The sequence below is a fragment of the Grampus griseus genome, assembly GCF_964374135.1.
Source record: "Grampus griseus genome assembly, chromosome: 3".
Taxonomy (NCBI): domain Eukaryota; kingdom Metazoa; phylum Chordata; class Mammalia; order Artiodactyla; family Delphinidae; genus Grampus; species Grampus griseus.
In genome coordinates this window covers 160,763,702-160,781,274 of record NC_139019.1, presented here as the reverse complement: position 1 = coordinate 160,781,274, position 17,573 = coordinate 160,763,702, and the positions used below count along the sequence as shown (strand labels likewise).

At 51.7% G+C, this 17,573-nt stretch overlaps 1 protein-coding gene across 1 annotated transcript; it reads right to left on the bottom strand.

Annotated features, from left to right (window-relative positions):
- Nucleotides 1-5,138: 5,138 nt before the first annotated feature.
- On the bottom strand, nt 5,139-16,027 carry SLC5A5 (solute carrier family 5 member 5; the record flags this gene model as incomplete). The annotated part of the gene is made up of 15 exons (XM_082650959.1): nt 5,139-5,303; nt 6,414-6,529; nt 7,283-7,407; nt 9,495-9,688; nt 9,754-9,840; nt 10,272-10,342; nt 10,417-10,529; nt 11,250-11,338; nt 12,187-12,316; nt 12,399-12,539; nt 12,973-13,127; nt 14,047-14,114; nt 14,297-14,348; nt 14,726-14,791; nt 15,671-16,027. The coding sequence occupies 15 exons, from the start codon at nt 16,025-16,027 to the stop codon at nt 5,139-5,141; spliced, it is 1,929 nt and encodes a 642-aa protein (XP_082507085.1).
- Between the last annotated feature and the right edge of the window lie 1,546 nt (nt 16,028-17,573).

The following is a 17,573-nucleotide window of genomic DNA, read 5'->3' as shown; positions in this document are numbered from 1 at the left end:
TGAGTTCGGAAGCATTCCTTCCTCTGCAATTTTTCAGAATATTTTGAGAAGGATAGGTGTTAACTCTTCTCTAAATGTTTGGTAGAATTCACCTGTGAAGGCATCTGGTCCTACACTTTTGTTTGTTGGAGTTTTTATTATTATTATTATTATTACTGATTCAATTTCATTACTGGTAATTGATCTGTTGATGTTTTCTGTTTCTTCCTTGTTCAGTTTTGGGAGATTTTACATTTCTAGGAGTTTACCCATGTCTTCTAGGTTGTCCATTTTATTGAGGTATAATTGTTTGTAGTAATCTTATGATCCTTTGTATTTCTGTGGTGTCAGTTATAGCTTCTTTTTCATCTCTGATTTTATTGATTTGGGCCCTCTCTCTTCTTTTCTTCATGAGTCTGGCTAAAGTTTTATTGATTTTGCTTATATTTTCAAAATCAAGCTCTTAATTTCATTGATCTTTTCTATTGCTTTTTTGGTCTCTATTTCATTTATTTCTGCTCTGATCTTTACAATTTCTTTCCGTCTTCTAACTTTGGGTTTTGTTTGTTCTTCTTTTTCTAGTTCCTTCACATGTAAATTTAGATTGTTTATTTGACTTTTTCTTGTTTCCTGAGATAGGCTTTTATCTCTATAAACTCCCCTCTTAGAACTGTTTTTCCTGCATCCTGTAGATTTGGATCACTGTGTTTTCATTTTTATTTGTCAGGTATTTTAAAATTTCTTCTTTGATTTCCTCAGTGACCCATTGGTTGTTTAGTAACATATTGTTTAGCCTCCATGTGTTTGTGTTTTTCTGCAGTTTTTTTTTCTTGTAGTTGCTTTCTAATCTCACAGTGTTGTGGTCAGAAAAGATGCCTGACATGATTTCAGTTTTCTTAAATTTACTGGGACTTGTTTTGTGGCCTAACACGTAATCTATCCTGGAGAATTTTCTGCAAACTTGGAAAAAATGTGTATTCTGCTGCTTTTGGATGGAAAGTTCCATATATATTTATGGAGTCCTAGTGTGTGACACACATTTGATCTAGTGTATCATTTAAGGCCAGTGTTTCCTTATTAATTTTCTATCTGGATAACCTTTCCAGCGATGTAAGTGGGGTGTCAAAACCCCTACTATTATTGTGTTGCTGCCAATTTCTCTCTTTATGTCTGTTAATATTTGGTGGAAATGTAAAACAGTATTTTAAAAATTAAATAGTATTTAAAACAGGAATGTAAAACAATATTTAAAAAATTAAACCGAATTACCATATGATCCAGTTTTCCACTTCTGGGTATAATCCCAAAAGAATTGAAAGCAAATATAGAACAGATATTTTGACATCAATAGTCACAGCAGTATCATTCACAATAGCCAAAAGGTGGAAACAATCCAAAAGTCTATTGGTGGATGAATGGATAAACAAAACGTGGTATATACATACAGTGGAATATTAGTCAGCCTCTAAATGGAAGGAAATTCTGACAGCTGCTTCAGCATGAATGAACTTTGAAGACATTATGCTAAATGAAATAAGCCAGACACAAAAAGACAAATAATGTATGATTCACTTATATGAGCTCCATAGAATAGTCAAATTCATAGACAAAGAATATAAAATGCTGAGGAAATTCCCTGGCTGTCCAGTGGTTAGAACTCCAAACTTCCACTGCAGGGGGCCCGGGATTGATCCCTGGTTGGGGAACTAAGATCCTGTAAGCTTCATGGCACAGCCAAAAAATAAAATAGAATGACGGCTACCAGGGGCTGGTGGGAGAGAAGAACTGGGAATTAGTATTTACGGGTATAGAATTTCAGTCTCAGATGAGTAAAAAGTTCTGGAGATGGATGGTGGTGATTGTACAACAATGTGAATGTACTTAATGCCACTGAACTATACACTTTAAAATGGTTAAAATCATGACTTTTATTTTATGTAATTTTTGCCACAAAGAGGAAAAGAAAAAATTATAATTTTTCGGAAATCAAAACTACAATTCTGATATTTCAAAGGCAGTATTAAGCAACTAAAGAGGCAAGACACAATTTGGGAGAAAATATTGGCAATGCTTATAACCAATGAAGAGCTTGTATCCAGAATACAGAAATAATTCTTGCAACAATAAGAAAATAAAGAACCCCATTAAGAATTGGGCAAAAGATTTGAATGACACTTGGTCAAAACTATATGGATAGATAACAAGCATGTGAAAAGATGTTCAAAATCTTCAGTTATCAGAGAAATATAAATCAATACCACATTGAGATACTACCCCCCACACACGAGAATGGCCAAAATTAAAAGGATGGACCACGTAAGTTCTGTCAAGGATGTTGAGCAGTTGGAACTCATATATTGTTTGTGACAATGTAAAATGAGTCAACCACTTTGGAAAACAGTTTGACAATTTCTAAAATAAACATACACCTACCCCGTTGGATCCAGCCATTTCATTCCTAAGAATTGACCCAAGAGAAATGAAAATTCACACAAAAACATGTACACTAATGTTTTTAGCAACTTTCTTTGTAATAGCCCAAAGCTGGAAATGTTAGTGAATGGATGAACAGACGGTGGTCCATCCACACAGTGGAGTACTACTCAGCAATAGTAAGTGATGAACTACCGATACACACGACAACATGGCTGGATCTCTAGAACAGCAGCCAGACCAGCTTGTTCTGCCTGCACTGGGAAGCCTCAGCCCTGCTCCCTGCCCCACCCCGAACAGTGCTTTGAGGAAGGACCATCAACCAGCTGAAAGTCTGGTTCCCACTTTACTCAGTCATTGATTTAAAATTTGTGATGGTCATTTTTAGGGCTTCCCTGGTGGCGCAGTGGTTGAGAGTCCGCCTGCCGATGCAGAGGACACGGGTTCGTGCCCCGGTCCGGGAAGATCCCACATGCCGCGGAGCGGCTGGGCCCGTGAGCCATGGCTGCTGAGCCTGCGCGTCCGGAGCCTGTGCTCTGCAACGGGAGAGGCCACAACAGTGAGAGGTCTGCGTACCGCAAAGAAAAAAAAAACAAAATTTGTGATGGTCATTTTTAAGTCCAAATCTAAAGGTCTCCATAAAACAGCCTGCACAGAGGGCCAGGTCTCTGAGTGGTCACGAGAGGCCAGATCAGGAGGGGTACATTCATTTCCTGAGGCTGCCACAGCTTAACACAATAGAAATTAATTTTCTCTCAGTACTGGAGGCCCAAAGTTCGAAATCAAGATGTTGGCAGGGCCGTGTTTCCTCTGAAGGCCCTAGGATAGAATCCCTCCCCTGCCTCACTCCCAGCTTCTGGTGACTCCAGCAATCCTTGGCATCCCTTGGCTTGTACGTACATTACTCATCTCTGCCTCTTTGTCCACATAGTTTTCTCCCTGTGTGTCTGTGTCTTTTCTCCTCTTCTAATAAGGACACAGTCATTAGATTCAGGGCCCATTCTAATCAGTATGACCTAATTTTTAGTTTTAATAATTTGTTTATTTTTGGCTGCATTGGGTCTTCGTTGCTGCATGCAGGCTTTCTCTAGTTGTGGCGAGCGGGGGCTACTCTTCGTTGTGGTGCGCGGGCTTCTCATTACGGTGGCTTCTCTGTTGCGGAGCACAGGCTCTAGGCGTGCCGGCTTCAGTACTTGTGGCACTGGGCTCAGTAGTTGCGGCTCGCGGGTACTAGAGCGCAGGCTCAGTAGTTGTGGCATACAGGCTTGTAGTAGTGCTCCGTGGCATGTGGGATCTTCCTGGACCAGGGCTTGAACCCGTGTCCCCTGCACTGGCAGGCGGATTCTCAACCACTGCGCCACCAGGGAAGTCCCAGTATGACCTAATCTTAACTTGACCAAGTACACCTGCCAAGACCCTATTTTTAAAGAAGCTTACATTCTGAATTTCCAGGTAGACGTGAATTTTGGGGCTACCTTATTGAACCTAGTATAAGGGCTCCAAGTGCTAGGTGAGCAGGGGACGCTTCTCCGGAGGCCGTGGGAGCCATGGCAGTGTGGGCAGAGGTGGGTACAGCCAGCTCTCCGTGTCACAGAAACCCCAGGGGCTGGTGCAGGGACAGTGTACAAAGGGCAGTGAGGAGGGGATCCTTTGGGAGGGAGTCAGGAGGGGAGAGAAGCTGTGTGTCTGGGAAGGCAGTGTAGCATGGGAGTGATCACCTTGCTCTGATGCTTTAAATACTCAGGTTTATTCATCATAGGCTCGGGGATAGTGATAAAGAGATTTGCACTCAGATCTGACTGAGGAGATCTAGGGTGACAGCCAAAATGATTTTTCAGAGAAGACAGAACATCAAGAGTCCATTTATTTGATGTGCATGGATGAAGTCTCCAACCAAGGGTCAGACGCGTCTCTGGTATGTGAGCTCGCCTGTATACCAGCAACACATCGTCAACGGAGCCTCAGCGTCATGCAGCACCCGGGTCTGTCCCTGACCTGACCCGACTCACTGTGTGACCTCAGGCAACGTCGCTGAGCCTCAGTTTCTTCCTCTGTAAAGTGGGCTCATGGTCCTTAATGGATGAGATGGGTAAAGTGTCCAGGCCCAGAAGGAAGGCTGAAAACATTAGTCTTCCTTTCTCCTTCCCTCCTCCTCACAAGATCAGAGGCCATGTGACGTCTGTCCCTCCAAAGGGAGGAAAATAGGGAAGGGATGAAGGAGCTGGTGTCCAACTCTCGATGAGTCTCTGGTTTGTTCTGTGACCTTGGCCAAGTCAATGCCCCTTTCCAGGCCTTGGTTTCCCTACCTGTGAAGTGGGCACAAGGGGTTGGGCCTGAGGACGTCCAAAATCATTGCTAAGGTTCAGATAATTCCCAGGGAAGAACTGGGGTCTTTCTCAGACCCCAGTGTTGGGCCTGGGGATTTCCCATGTTGTCCAGAGGGGACTCCAATATCTTACTTTTGTAGGTAGAGAAATATCTGGCCTTGTTTTGGGGGAGTGGGCAGGGGTGCAGCATCTAAGACTTGGGTCCAGCTGGAAGGAGGAGGCAGGATGAAATGACTTTCTGGAGGTGGGGCTTCACCTCTTCCCATAGGGTAGGGACGTGCAGTCCCGAGCTTATTTGCATATGATGTGGTCTAGCCAATAGGAGCCCAAGACCATCGGCTCATGGCCTGGGATTGGCTCCCCTGGGGTTCCATCCCAGGCGGTCAGTCCCTGACTGCCTCAGAGGTCTGTCTCTCGCAGATTAAGACCTTTGTCATGTTCACTGCCTGGGGTCCTGGAGCCAGCTCCATTCATCTCCTTCTGACCCAGGAAGAGCAGATGGTCCTCGTCAGTGGGCAGGAAGTCAGGAGGCCTCTTGGTTCCTGGGGGCAATTCTTCAGCACCCTGGGGGGAGGAGAGAAGAAAGACCCTGTCATAAAGACCACTTCTGCTGTGTCAGCTCAGATATCCTCCAGTTGGGGACAGAGGGCCTGGGAGGACAGAACCTGGGCAGAGTTGCACAATATCCCCTTGTCCAGTGCATAGGTCAGTCCTGTCCCTTCTGCCTCCAAAACCTCCATCCACTTCTCTCCCCCATGCCCGTGTCACCTACAGTCCAGGCCATCAGAGCTCCCATGGATGCCTGCCCACCTCCTCTCTCTGACTCTACCTATTGTTCTTCCAGAGAATAAATATTTTCCCACAGCAGCTGGAGGGAGCTTTAAAACACTTAAGCCAAATCCCCTCACTCCCCAGCCCTCACCGTCGAGTCTGCTCTGGCCTCAGACCCTTTGCACCTGCTGTGCCCTCCACCAAGAATGCCCTTCCCTCAGATTTCCCTATGGCTGTCTCCTGCTCATTCTGGACTCTATTAATGTCCCCTCTTCCAAGAGGCTATCCCCATCATAGCATTCTGCTTTATTTTCTTCCTAATATTCACCACCTGCTTAGATCCTATTCCTTTCTTGGTTTAGCCTTCTTCTGCTCCTGCCAGTACAGGTCTGGGTACACAGCAAGTGCTTAATAAATAAGGGAATGAAACAGGGATTCCAAAGCAAGAGCAGGCCTGGATCAGACCCCCCAGGGACAATGTTTCTTAAACTCAGGACATTCCAATAGCAGCCACACGGCTTTGGCCAAGGTTGGTCTACTCCCTGTGGTGTTTCTTATGTAAGAGTTTTCCTAAGTTGACTCACTTTTGAATTAAGCCATTTTCTTTTCAGGAGACACTTTATATCAACACCAAAAGACAAACCAGTTTCACTTGCCATAGATTGGAAGTAATTGTAAAAACAGATAAGATGAAAATGAATTCTGCTCAGTGCTTGTTAAAGGGGAAAGTGTTGAAGACACATTAGCTCCCAACTGAGCCTTTCCACTGGAGGTAAGGAGAAGTTGAGAAAGACAAACATGCTGACTCACCCTGTCACTTCCCTGAGTTGTGGCCACACACAGAGCACCCGAAGCCACTTCACTGCCCCTCCCCCAACTCCGGGAGCACAGCCCTAGACTGACCTTCATCAAGCTGTCATCCAGGGTGGCCACTTCTTCCTTAGGGGCCACAGATGCCGTCTGCCGTGTGAGGTCCCACCACAGCAGACCAGGACCCAGGGCACTGCGCTTGGTGGGGCCTGAGGGGGCAGAGAGAAAATGGAATTATTTAGCGAGGGGTGGGGGGCGGGGACTGGAGACCAGGCCCTGGGGAGGGGAAGGGAGAGCTCTGATGGTTTCCAATCCGAGATCTGATAGTGACCCACTGGGGACACTGGCAAGTCTCTGCCCCCACTCTGGGTTTCAGTTGTCTCATCTATACAGTGAGGGGTTGTAATAGAACAACAGTGGATGGCCAGGAGGGTCCGGCACATGGTTCTGTTCACTCCTATGTCCCTATCGTCTAGAATATTGCCCAACAGAGAAAGACTCAATAAAGGCCTGGTGAATGTGAAGTCTGAGACTCAGGAAGCGAGAACAGGTACTATTATCTCTGTTGATTTCTTTTGATCTCTTTCCACTTCTCTATGGGATTCAGAATTCCTGGAGGAGCGCAGAGTTGCTAAGGTCTTGATGAGAAGATATATCAGCACCAGGGACAGCGTCTCATGGCCCTACCGGCCTTCCTCTAGCAAAGACTTAATTTTGGTGGGCGAAGAGGGAATAGAGAGGTGGATAGGGGATGCCTCTGTTTCTGCCTTTGCAAAATAGGACAAGTCCCACGAGGTGGAGGGTTGTCCTGAAGGTGATACAGCACAAAGGGTGTAGATGTGGCTAGCACACAGTGGCCACTTGGCTGGCAGAAGGATCCTTCCTTCCCTCCTTGTCTGGTGGGTCCTAGAGGCAGAGGGATGGACAGGATGACTTCTAAGAATGCCACATGCCCTCCTTACCCGTCAGGCAGCTGACGAGAGCTCCACATAGCACGGTGCTCACTGTGCCCAGGGCACCATAATAGAGATAGGAAATGGCGTAGAAGCTGTCAGTTAAGGTGGGTTGATCAGGGTCCATTTCGAGGCTGGGGGAGGGAGAGTTGAGCATGAGTCTAAAATCCACTCCCAGCCCATTTGCTTCTTCCTGTCTCCACTCCCACGACCCAGCCCAGTCCTCCATTATTGCTCATCTGGCCATGTGCCAGTTCTCCTTCCCTGCTGCTATCCCACCAACACCCTCAGGCATTCTGTACACACAAGCAGAGGGAGCATTACTAAAATGTAACTCAGATCACCTCCTGCTACTTCTCATCACCCTCCATGGATCCCTATTGCCCTCAGAATCAAACCAAAGTAAGCTCTAAGAAGAAAACAGCTGTGAACATTTATGACCTTGGATTTGGCAATAGTTTCTTAGATATGACACCAAAAGCACAAGCAGCCAAAGAAAACATAGAGGGAATTCCCTGGCGGTCCAGTGGTTAGGACTCCTTGCTTTCACTGCCGAGGGGGTGGGTTCAATCCCTGGTCAGGGAACTAAGATCCTAAAAACCACGTAGCACAGACAAACGAAACAAAACAAAGAAAACATAGATAAACAGGACTTCATCAAAATGGAAAACTTTTGTATATCAAAGGATACTGTCAACAGAATGAACGACAACACACAGAATGAGAGAAAATGTTTGCAAATCGTACATCTGATAAGGATCTAATATCCAGCATTATAAAGATATAAAGAATATATAAATTACAACTCAACAATGAAAAGACAAATGGCCCAGTTTAAAAATGAGCAAGGGATCTGAGGAGACATTTCTCCAAAGAAGATATAAATATGGCCAGTAAGCACGTGAAAAGATGGTCAACATCCTTAGTCATTAGGGAAACACAAATCAAAACCACAATGAGATATCACTTCATACCCAGTAGGATGGCTAGAATTTTTAAAAGGGGAAAATAACAAGTATTGGAGAGGATGTGGAGAAATTGGAACACTCATATATTGCTGGAGGGAATGTAAAATGATGTAGTCACTGTGGAAAACAGTCTGGTGGCTCCTCAGAAAGTTAAACATAGAATTACCATATGATCCGGCAATTCCACTCCTAGGTATATATCCAGAGAAATGAAAACATATGTCTACACCAATACTTGTACACAAATGTTCACAGCAGCACTGTTCACAATCACTAAATGTCCATCAACTGATGAAGGATAGATAAAATTGATCCATCCATACAGTGAAATATTACTCAGCCATGAAAGGAATGAAGTACTGATACATGCTACGATGTGGATGAACCTTAAAAACACCATGCGGAGTGAAGGAAGCCAGAGACAACGGGCCGTATGTTGTACAATTTCATTCATATGAAATGTACAGAATAGGCAAATCCACAGTGACAGAAACTGGATTAGTGGTTGCCAGGGGCTACAGGGAGGTGGAAACGGGGAGTGACTGCTAAAGCGTACAGAGTTTTATTTTTTGGTCTTTTTTGTTTTGTTTTTGAGGTAATGAAAATATGCTTCAGTTAGTGGTGATGACTGTATAACCTGGGGAATATACTAAAAGCCACTTTTAAACGGCTAATTTTATGGTCTGTAAATGATATCTCAATTTAGAAAGCAAAGAATCAGATTCCTCTGGCTGGACCTCTTCTCCTATCCTTACTCCTCGCATTAAATCCACCCCAACCTCACCATAGTTGGAATGCACTAAAGTGAACACTGGGGGACTTCCCCGGTGGCGCAGTGGTTAAGAATCCGCCTGCCAGTGCAGGGGACACGGGTTCGATGCCTGGTCCAGGAAGATCCCACATGCCGCGGAGCAACTAAGCCCGCGAGCCACAACTGCTGAAGCCCGCGCACCTAGAGCCCGTGCTCCGCAACAAGAGAAGCCACCGCGATGAGAAGCCCGCGCACCACAACGAAGAGTAGCCCCCGCTCGCCGCAACTAGAGAAAGCCTGCCCGCAGCAATGAAGACCCAACGCAGCCAAAATAAATAAGTAAATAAATAAATAAACTGAACCCTGGTCTCAGAGCCTTTGCACTTTCTTTCCCCTCTGCTGGAAATGCCCTTCCCTCACTTCTTCCTGCTCCCCGCTCCTCCTCTCAATCGGGCCAGGATCCCTCCCTGGCCACGCCTCCCGCTCACACCAGCTCGCTCACCTGGAGGCCCTGCTGGAGGCGTTGGCGGCGAGAATCGGGTCTAGGATGCCAGAGGCGTTGGCCGAGGGCACAGCACAGCCGGCGGCCGATGAAGGCAGGACCCCCATGGACTGCGCGCTAGGCGGGTACAGAGTGGCACCCACGGCCACCCACAGCGACAGCGCCAAGCCCACCGCCAGCCCGGACAGGACGCCCTGATGGGGGACCCAGTGTCAGTGGAGGGTACTCCCAGCCCCTCACCTCGCTCACCCCCACTCACCAGCGTATTGCAGGCGGGGAGGAACATTCCCAGGATGAAAGCTCCTAGGAGGGGGCCGCTGATGACTCCCATGATGGTGAAGGAGCCCTGGGAGAGTGGGTGGGGTTGAGACTGAGAGCAGAGCTCTCCCACCTTTCCTGTCCTCAGTTTACCCGCTGGGAAAGGAAGACCTGGGGAATTCTACTGTGGACCTTGAGACTCCTCTGTGCCCTAAAGGGGAGGCGACTCCTTGTGCCTGCCTCTCTGCCAAAGATGCTGATTCTCTCTCTTGACAAACTTGGTTCCACCTCCAGGCCAGAAGGAGGCCCTTCTTGCCCCCAGGCCACCACTCCCGCTCCTAGCTGCCCCCCCCCCCCCCCCCGCTTTTGGCCAGGTGGCTGCAGGAAGTACCCTGCCTGTGGCATCAGTCAGAACTCAGTTCTGCCGCTGACACGTGTAACCTTCTCGGAGCCTCATTTCAACGTGGATGTTGCCTCACCTCTTGGGGAGATTAGGGCAGGGTGGGGAGCGGGGCTCACCTCGAGAACGCCGCCCCCCAGCAGGGAGGACAGAGCTGCCACAGTGAGACAGGCCGAGCCGTAGATGAGCGCTGTAGTGGATGGGGATGGCACTGTCAGCGGGGAGAGGCTGCCCTGGCCCCCCACCCGGGTCCCCCCAACTCACACAGCCCCTTGGAGATGATGACAAGTCTCCGGGGGGTCAGACTCGGCAGCCGAGGTTTGATGAGGTCCTCCACAGTGACAGCAGCCATGGCATTGATGCTGGTGGATGCAGTGCTGGCGGGTACACAGGAGGGGAGAGGGGTGTCCTCAGGCCACATCAAGGGATTGGCCACACACACCCTGGGGCCTATCTGCTAGGGGAGGCCCCCAGCTGCCCACACTATCTGGCCTGCCAGGACCCCCAGCCAGCCCGAGGGCAGAGGCAGGGGCGACAGAATTCCTCAGGAGTGGAGATGTCCACATCTCCACACTCCCCCATAGACCTGAGACACCCTCGCAGGAGCAAGGACACCCATGACCAAGGACACAAATGACACAAGTTCTCATTACAGAGCGATAATGGGGTGCAGAGAGCAGTCTCATGGAACTCTGGTCACAGCAGGAGCAGGCCACAAGTTGTAGAAGATTTGAAACTACCAGAGTGTGAGGCCCCTGAGGGCAAGAGTGGGGGACCGCTTGGCCATGGCTGTGCCCCAGTATTTAGAACAGCAGTACCTGCCACATAGATGCTTATCAAACATTTGTTTGGGGGATGGAGGACAGAAAGAAGGGAAAGGAGTCTCGTGTGGCCCTGCCAGGGACGAAGACGGTAAAGACTCTGGAGCTAGGGTCCTGATGCCCAGGATGTGCTCTTTGCCAGAGCCCACCTGATGGGGACTGAGCAGTAAATGATGGACATGCCCAGAACATTCCATCTCACAGGGGAGTGGCTGGTAGAGACAAGGAGGACCCACGGGCTCAGATGTGGCCAAGTGAGCAAGCTGTACCACTCACCTGAGGGTGCCACTGTAGGCACAGGCCAGAAAGAGTCCAGGGACTCCAGGCAGGTCCACGAAGATGTCCAGCACCATCAAGGGCATGTACTGGGGGGAGTCGGGGGTCAACCTCCAGGACAGCAGCACCCCAAGGGCAGGGGCTTCTGTCTGTCCTTACACTGCACGTCCCCAGCACCCTGTACAGACCAGGCTCACAGTGGGCACTTAGCGTGTGTGTGTTTGTTGATCGACTTTGCGATACCATGCAAAGAGCCCTGGGACCTGAGTGAGGCAAGGTCCTGTGTCATCCCCACTTTACTGATGGAGCCAGTGAGACCAAAGAGGTACACACCTTGCTTGAGGTTACACAGTCAGACAGTCCAGGATCTGACCCCAGAGGAGGATCTGATGGGATGGTCTTGCAGCCTCTGCCAGCTCTGAACCCCAGGGTCAGAGATCCCGCCAGAGTGTGCAGGTCTAGGTCTTGGCCCTGGTGCTGCCCCTGACTTGCCTGTGGACCTCAGGCAATTGCTCTACCCACGACCTCCTGCCTCAGTTTCCTCATCTGTAAGTCAAGGGCCATGGCAACCTTGGCCTCATCACATGTTGAAAGATTTGATGGGAAATTAACTGCTTGTGAAGGGAACAGCATAAGGCACAGAGTAGACACTTGGGACATGAGAGAGGGTCATTATGGTTAATGTCATCATTTCATGATGGACCATGGTCCCATCTCCTCCTTGATAGCCTTCAGGGAGTCTGAAATGCCCCTCCCCTACTCCCTCCCATGGCTTCCCACCACCTCCCAGATCCTCCTGTGAGCTGAGCTCTTTCCTGCCTCTGGACCTTTGCACAGGCTGTCTCTACTTTTCCACTCTCACCCGCAGAGACTCATCCAGAGGTTCACAGTGGGGGTGGGTAGATAGAAGTGGCCTAGGAGCCTGGACCAGACTCACCTGGTCTGGGGCAGAGATACGCCCTGCCAGGAGAGGGTCACAGTCAAGGTAGAACGTGAACATGATGATGCCACAGAAAGCAGCACTGGACACGATCAGGAACAGGCCCAGTTGGTTGACGAGCACGGCCCTGGGGGGAGAGGTGGTCTCAGAAGGGCAGGGGAGCAGCACGTCCCCGAAGTATATCCACTTTGCCCCTCCCAAATACTCACAGCTTGGCCTGTTTCTCCGTGCGACAGGCCATGTAGCGCTGCACCTGTGCTTGGTTCACACCATACATTGAAAGCCATACCAATGTGCCACCGACAACAAAAGTCCAGAATGTGTAGCGGCTCCTTGGGTCCAGGTCAAAGCTGGATGAGGGCAGGGACAGTCAGCCATGTGGGGATGCCACACTGACTTCACCCTCCCAAAGTGCCCCAGATAGTCATTCTGCACCTTATGGGCCTTAAAGGGATATTTGGGGTAGGTTCTGAAGTGTGACTAGGAGTTTGAATCATCCACGTATGCATTCAGAAAACATTTTGTCTATGTTCAGCTGGGAGCTCAGAGAGCCTGCAGTCCCCAGTCTGGGCTAGGGGGTGGGGTGGTGCAGAAGTCTGGGCCAGATGGAGGGATGGGGGCTGTGGGAGTACAGAGAGGGGGAGCCAGGGTTCTGTCCGTGGGGAGTCTCGGGAGGGGAGCAAGGAGGGCTTCCTGGAGCAGGAGGCGTTGGCTGGCTTCTCTCAGGGCAGACAGATGTCAGCTCCATCGTTTGGCAGTATCCCCCTTTATGTTTTCACTTACTCCATCAGGTTGATCCTGGAGTGGTTCTTGGCAAGCTCAAGTACTTGCCCAGGTCCACCCACGAGCATAGTTCCGCGAGCCAGGACAACCCAGAAACCACTCAGCATCACTAAGACCTGAAACACGTCGGTCCAGATCACAGCCTTCATGCCGCCCTGCAAGATGTGACAGAGAGGGAGACGGGGTGTCAGACGGGAATCTGTCTGGGGCCTACAGGACAGGGCAGAGGTAGGAGGGAGAAGGAGTCAGGTGGCGGACCTGGCTGGGGCCAACCTGGCCTGGCCTCCAGCAGTGGCTGGGACCAATACCCCTCTCTGCCTCGGTTTCCTTATCTGTAAAATGGGGGTAATAACAGTACCTTCCTCAGGGTATCATTGTGAGGACTAAATTAGTTACTATAAGAAAAATATTTGGAAGAGCATCGGGCACATACGAGTGTTCAGTGAGTGATGGCTGCCACCTTTATTATCATTATTAGTACTACTGTTATTATTAGCTGTTGTTTTTACCCATCCAGCCTTCATGTTTTTGGCATGTTCTCCATGTTTTTGTCTCGGCAGCCCCTGGATTTTCCTTTGGAGAAGCCCCTTCCCCCACCCAGGTCACTTGGGTGAAGCTAACCCTGCTCCCAGCTCCAGGAATAGCCAATCAGAACATCCTAGCTACCCGAACATCTGTGAATGGCTCATCCTTCACAGAATACCAGAGCCAGCCAAACAGAGCCCTTCGGGGACTTCAGCCAGCCCATTCTGAAATTGGAACTCACTTGCTGCTGGAAGGAAGCCAAAAGGGATGGAAGCCTGGAGCTAATGAGGTCCCTAGAGATGGGAGAGGGACCCAGAGGACTCTGTTGTAGCCCCTGGATCCACCCATGCCTGAAGCTAGATTGTCCTTGGACTTTCAGCAATAAACCTTTCAAATCACCTTTCATAATAAAGATGAGGAAGTAGGCCCAGTTGGGACACAGGCTTCCTCCGGAGGAAGGGAAGGTAGGGAGTGGATGGGCCTGCCCACAGTATCTCCCACTCAGTGGACATGGAGCCCCACGTCGGGTGGGGGTAGGGGGACATTCACCACAGTAGTGTAGAAGGTGCAGATGACTCCAGTAGACAGGAGCGATGCCCAGATGTCCAGCCCTGTCACTGCAAGGAGACCCTCCCATTAGGCAGCTGTGCAGGGTGTAAACTTGGCCTCCACTCTCTTGGGCCCTCTTCTCTCCAGGAGGATACTTCCCTCCCAAGTCTCTCCTAGGGCTGCCCCTTCCTTCCCCTGGTCCAGTCTCTAAGCTTCTGTCCCCTCCTCGTCACCCTCCCCCGAGTCAAACCTTGGTTCAGGATGAGCGCGGGGGCGTAGATCACGATTCCGGTGTACAGCATCTGCAGGTAGAGGGCAGGGGCAGGTGAGTAGGGGCGGGGTGATTGGGGGGCTCCTGGGTTAAGAAGGCATTAGGAGATAGGGGGAGAAGGGTGGTTGGGGTACGTGACTGGGGGCAGATGGGCAGGGCCATGTAGGGTCGCGGCGGGCTCGGGTAGCGCGTATGCGAGAGGCCTGTGGGCCAAAGTTGTATTATAGATGAAGCCTCTTGGGGGCGGGGTCAGAAGGATTGTGGGCGGGGCCTAGGCAAGGCTTTGCGGGGTGGGGGCGGGACCCACGGGGCGGGGTCGTGAGGGAAGGAATAGGGCTCTGGGCGGGACCGACCAAAATTTGACCCGAGCTGGAACCTGGGGGCGAGGGCGGGGCCGAGGCCACTCACTGTAGCTACCAGGTACTGCAGGGTCCCGCAGAGCCGCACAGCGCGGCTGAAGCGCAGCTCCAGATACTGCAAGGAGGAGCCGAGGGCTCATGGTCACTTGGACTGGCCTTACCCAGGGGTCCGACGCGTCTGGGGTCCTTCACTCGCCCTCTTGGCTTCTGCCCGCCCTCGGGAGGGCAACTGCGCTCTCCTCACTCTTGCCCACGGGGGTCCCGCCCGGAGTACACACTCCGACCTACCTGCACACACCTGCGCACACGCGCCATCCCCGCGCCTGTCCACATGGCGCGTGCCCAGGAGGACTGAGCCATCGAGTGTGTACACATCAGCCCCACCCACTCCCATTCATGTCTGATCGTCCCCCGGGGCTGCCGCCTCTCTGAGTCAACTTTGGCAAGATACAGACAGTGCCTGTAGCAGGCTGCCTACCGTACACTGGTCAAGATTTTAATCACTTTGCTCACTGCCCTGGAGCGAGGTCCTGTAATTAGCCCAGTTTGACGTTTGGGAAACCCGAGCAGATAGGCAACCCCTTGCCGAAGGTAGGAGGAGGCGGGGATGTCGGATTTCGAATCCTGAGCCCGCCGCCCGGCGAGCACTCGGGTGTACGCAAGCCCAGGCATGTGGGTTGCAAGTGTGTGCCTGTGCGCACGTGAGTGCGCTCCTGGCCGAGCCTGGCCACGCCCTGACCGGGTTTCCACCAAAGGGAATCCGGACGCCGGCTCGTCTACCTCCTTCCTGCCCCTGGCCCCAGTGCCTGGGGCTTCTTCCCAGAGCCCTCGCCACCTGTCCGCCCGGGGGGCCCCCACATTAAAGCACTAAGGAGCCCGCCTGCGGCCCCCTGCGGCCCCCTGCACAGCAGTTCAAATCCTCAGGATCTCCCCCGCCGCGACCCTGCGTTCCCAGCCAGGCAGGTCCTGACGCTGCCGGGCCTCTGCCTGGTACCTGGTAGGTGCTGGTGAGGCCCAGGCGGTAGAAGACCGGCAGGAAGAGCAGGGCAGTGAGCAGAGAGTTGAGCAGCTGTCCCAGGCACATCCAGAGGAACTTGAGGCCGTAGCGGTAGGCCTCGGCCGGCACGCCCAGCACCTGTACCGCCGACATGAAGCTGGCGGCCAGCGAGAGGCCAACGGGCAAGGCAGTCAGGCGCCGGCCCCCGGTGAAGAAATCCTCGGCGCTGCGCTGCCCGCCCCGGGCTAGCCCGACCCATAGCCCGATGCCGGTGGACACCAGCAGCATGAGAGCGAAGACCCCGTAGTCCCAGGCTCCGAACGTGGCCCGCGCCCCTGCCTCGACGGCGGCCATGAGGTGTGGGTGAGGGGACCAGGCGTGTCCTCCGCCCTTCCAGCCACCCCGCGTGTCTCGGGTCAGGGAAGTTGGCAGTGGCAGAGGAGGCAGGACTGCGCAGAGGTGGGAGGATGCTCGGCCTCGGCAGCTGCACGGCAAGCCTGTCCCCTTTGGTCCCCCGCGGGCCGGGGCTCCCTGGGCAAGGAATCTGTGGCTCCTTGCTGCGGTCGCCTGTCTCCCTGTTCCTCCTCTTCGTCTTCGTGTCTGTCTCCACAGTCTGTCTGTCCGTCCACCTGGCCTCCCACTCGGTCCGATTGCCCGGTGCAGCTGTGCGTCCACCACCCAGACGTCCGTCCGTCTCCCTGGGAGCTGTGCTCAGCGCTGACTGCAGGAGGTCTCGGTGGGGCTCAAAGGGGCAGCTCGCGGTGGCGGGCTGTGGATTTATTGGGCTCCCGGGTCAGCAAAACTCCGCCCCCAGACGTGGGGGCGGGCAGGACCCGCACCCTTTCCTCCCTGGATTCGATCGGATAAGCCGGGACAGGACACGTAGGTGGCTGCTGGGGGGAGTGGGGTGGCGGAGCTGGGGAGGCTCCCAAATGCCCCCCGCTTGCTTCGTGTGGCACTTTCCGCTGACCATAAGCTGTTAATGCCTCCCTTTGACAGGTGGGGAAACTGAGGTTCTGAGATGGCATGTCACTCACCCAAGGCCACACAGCCTGGAGCAGTGGCTGCACCATTCAAATCCCCACTGTGCTTTTTGCACCTTGAGCTACGGGGAGCTCACTCACCCACAGGAGTGGGGTTTACTTTCAAGGTTGCAGGGTCCCATAAGGAAAGTTTGCTCTGCTTGAAACACCGCCCCCAACTGGCACCGTGACCCACTCCCTTTCTCTAGAACCAAACCCCACTCTCAGGCTAAGTTGAGTGGGAGGCATTCAAGTCCTGAATGCATACATATTTGAGGAAGTCTTTGCTTCTCTCTGGGCCTCAGTTTCCCCAACTGTAAATGGGGGTAAAATAGCCCTTGCCTCAGAGGAGTAAATTGAACCTGCATAACAAAAGCCTGGCACAGAGTAAGTACCTCATTCATTCATTTCTTTGTCCATTCATTGGTTCCTTCACCAAACATGCACTGAGTGTCTACGCTGTGCCAGACATTAAGTGTATAATGGAGGTCACGGGGGACGGATTGTCTGTGGCCATGAACCTGAATAAATGGAGACAGGACTACCTGGGGAAGTAGTGTCTGTCATGTCCCTATCGCACAAATGAGGAGACCAGAGGTACAGGGGAAGGGGAAGTCCCTTGTCTAGGGTCATGTCATCAAGAAACTCAGACACTGTCATCTGGAGGCTCTGACCTCTGGGTTCATGTCCTAGTTCGACCTCCAAAAGCTGGGTTCCCTCCTCCATAAGCGAGAGGGATCTAAGAATTTGCCCGGTTTCATGCTAGCGCACTGGAACCCTCCCCAGCCTCTGCCGCCCCCTGGTGGCCTCTTCTGGCCTACACACGTCACCCAAGCTGGGTCCAGCGTCCCCCAGGCATCCTCATGTTTCGCCCAGGA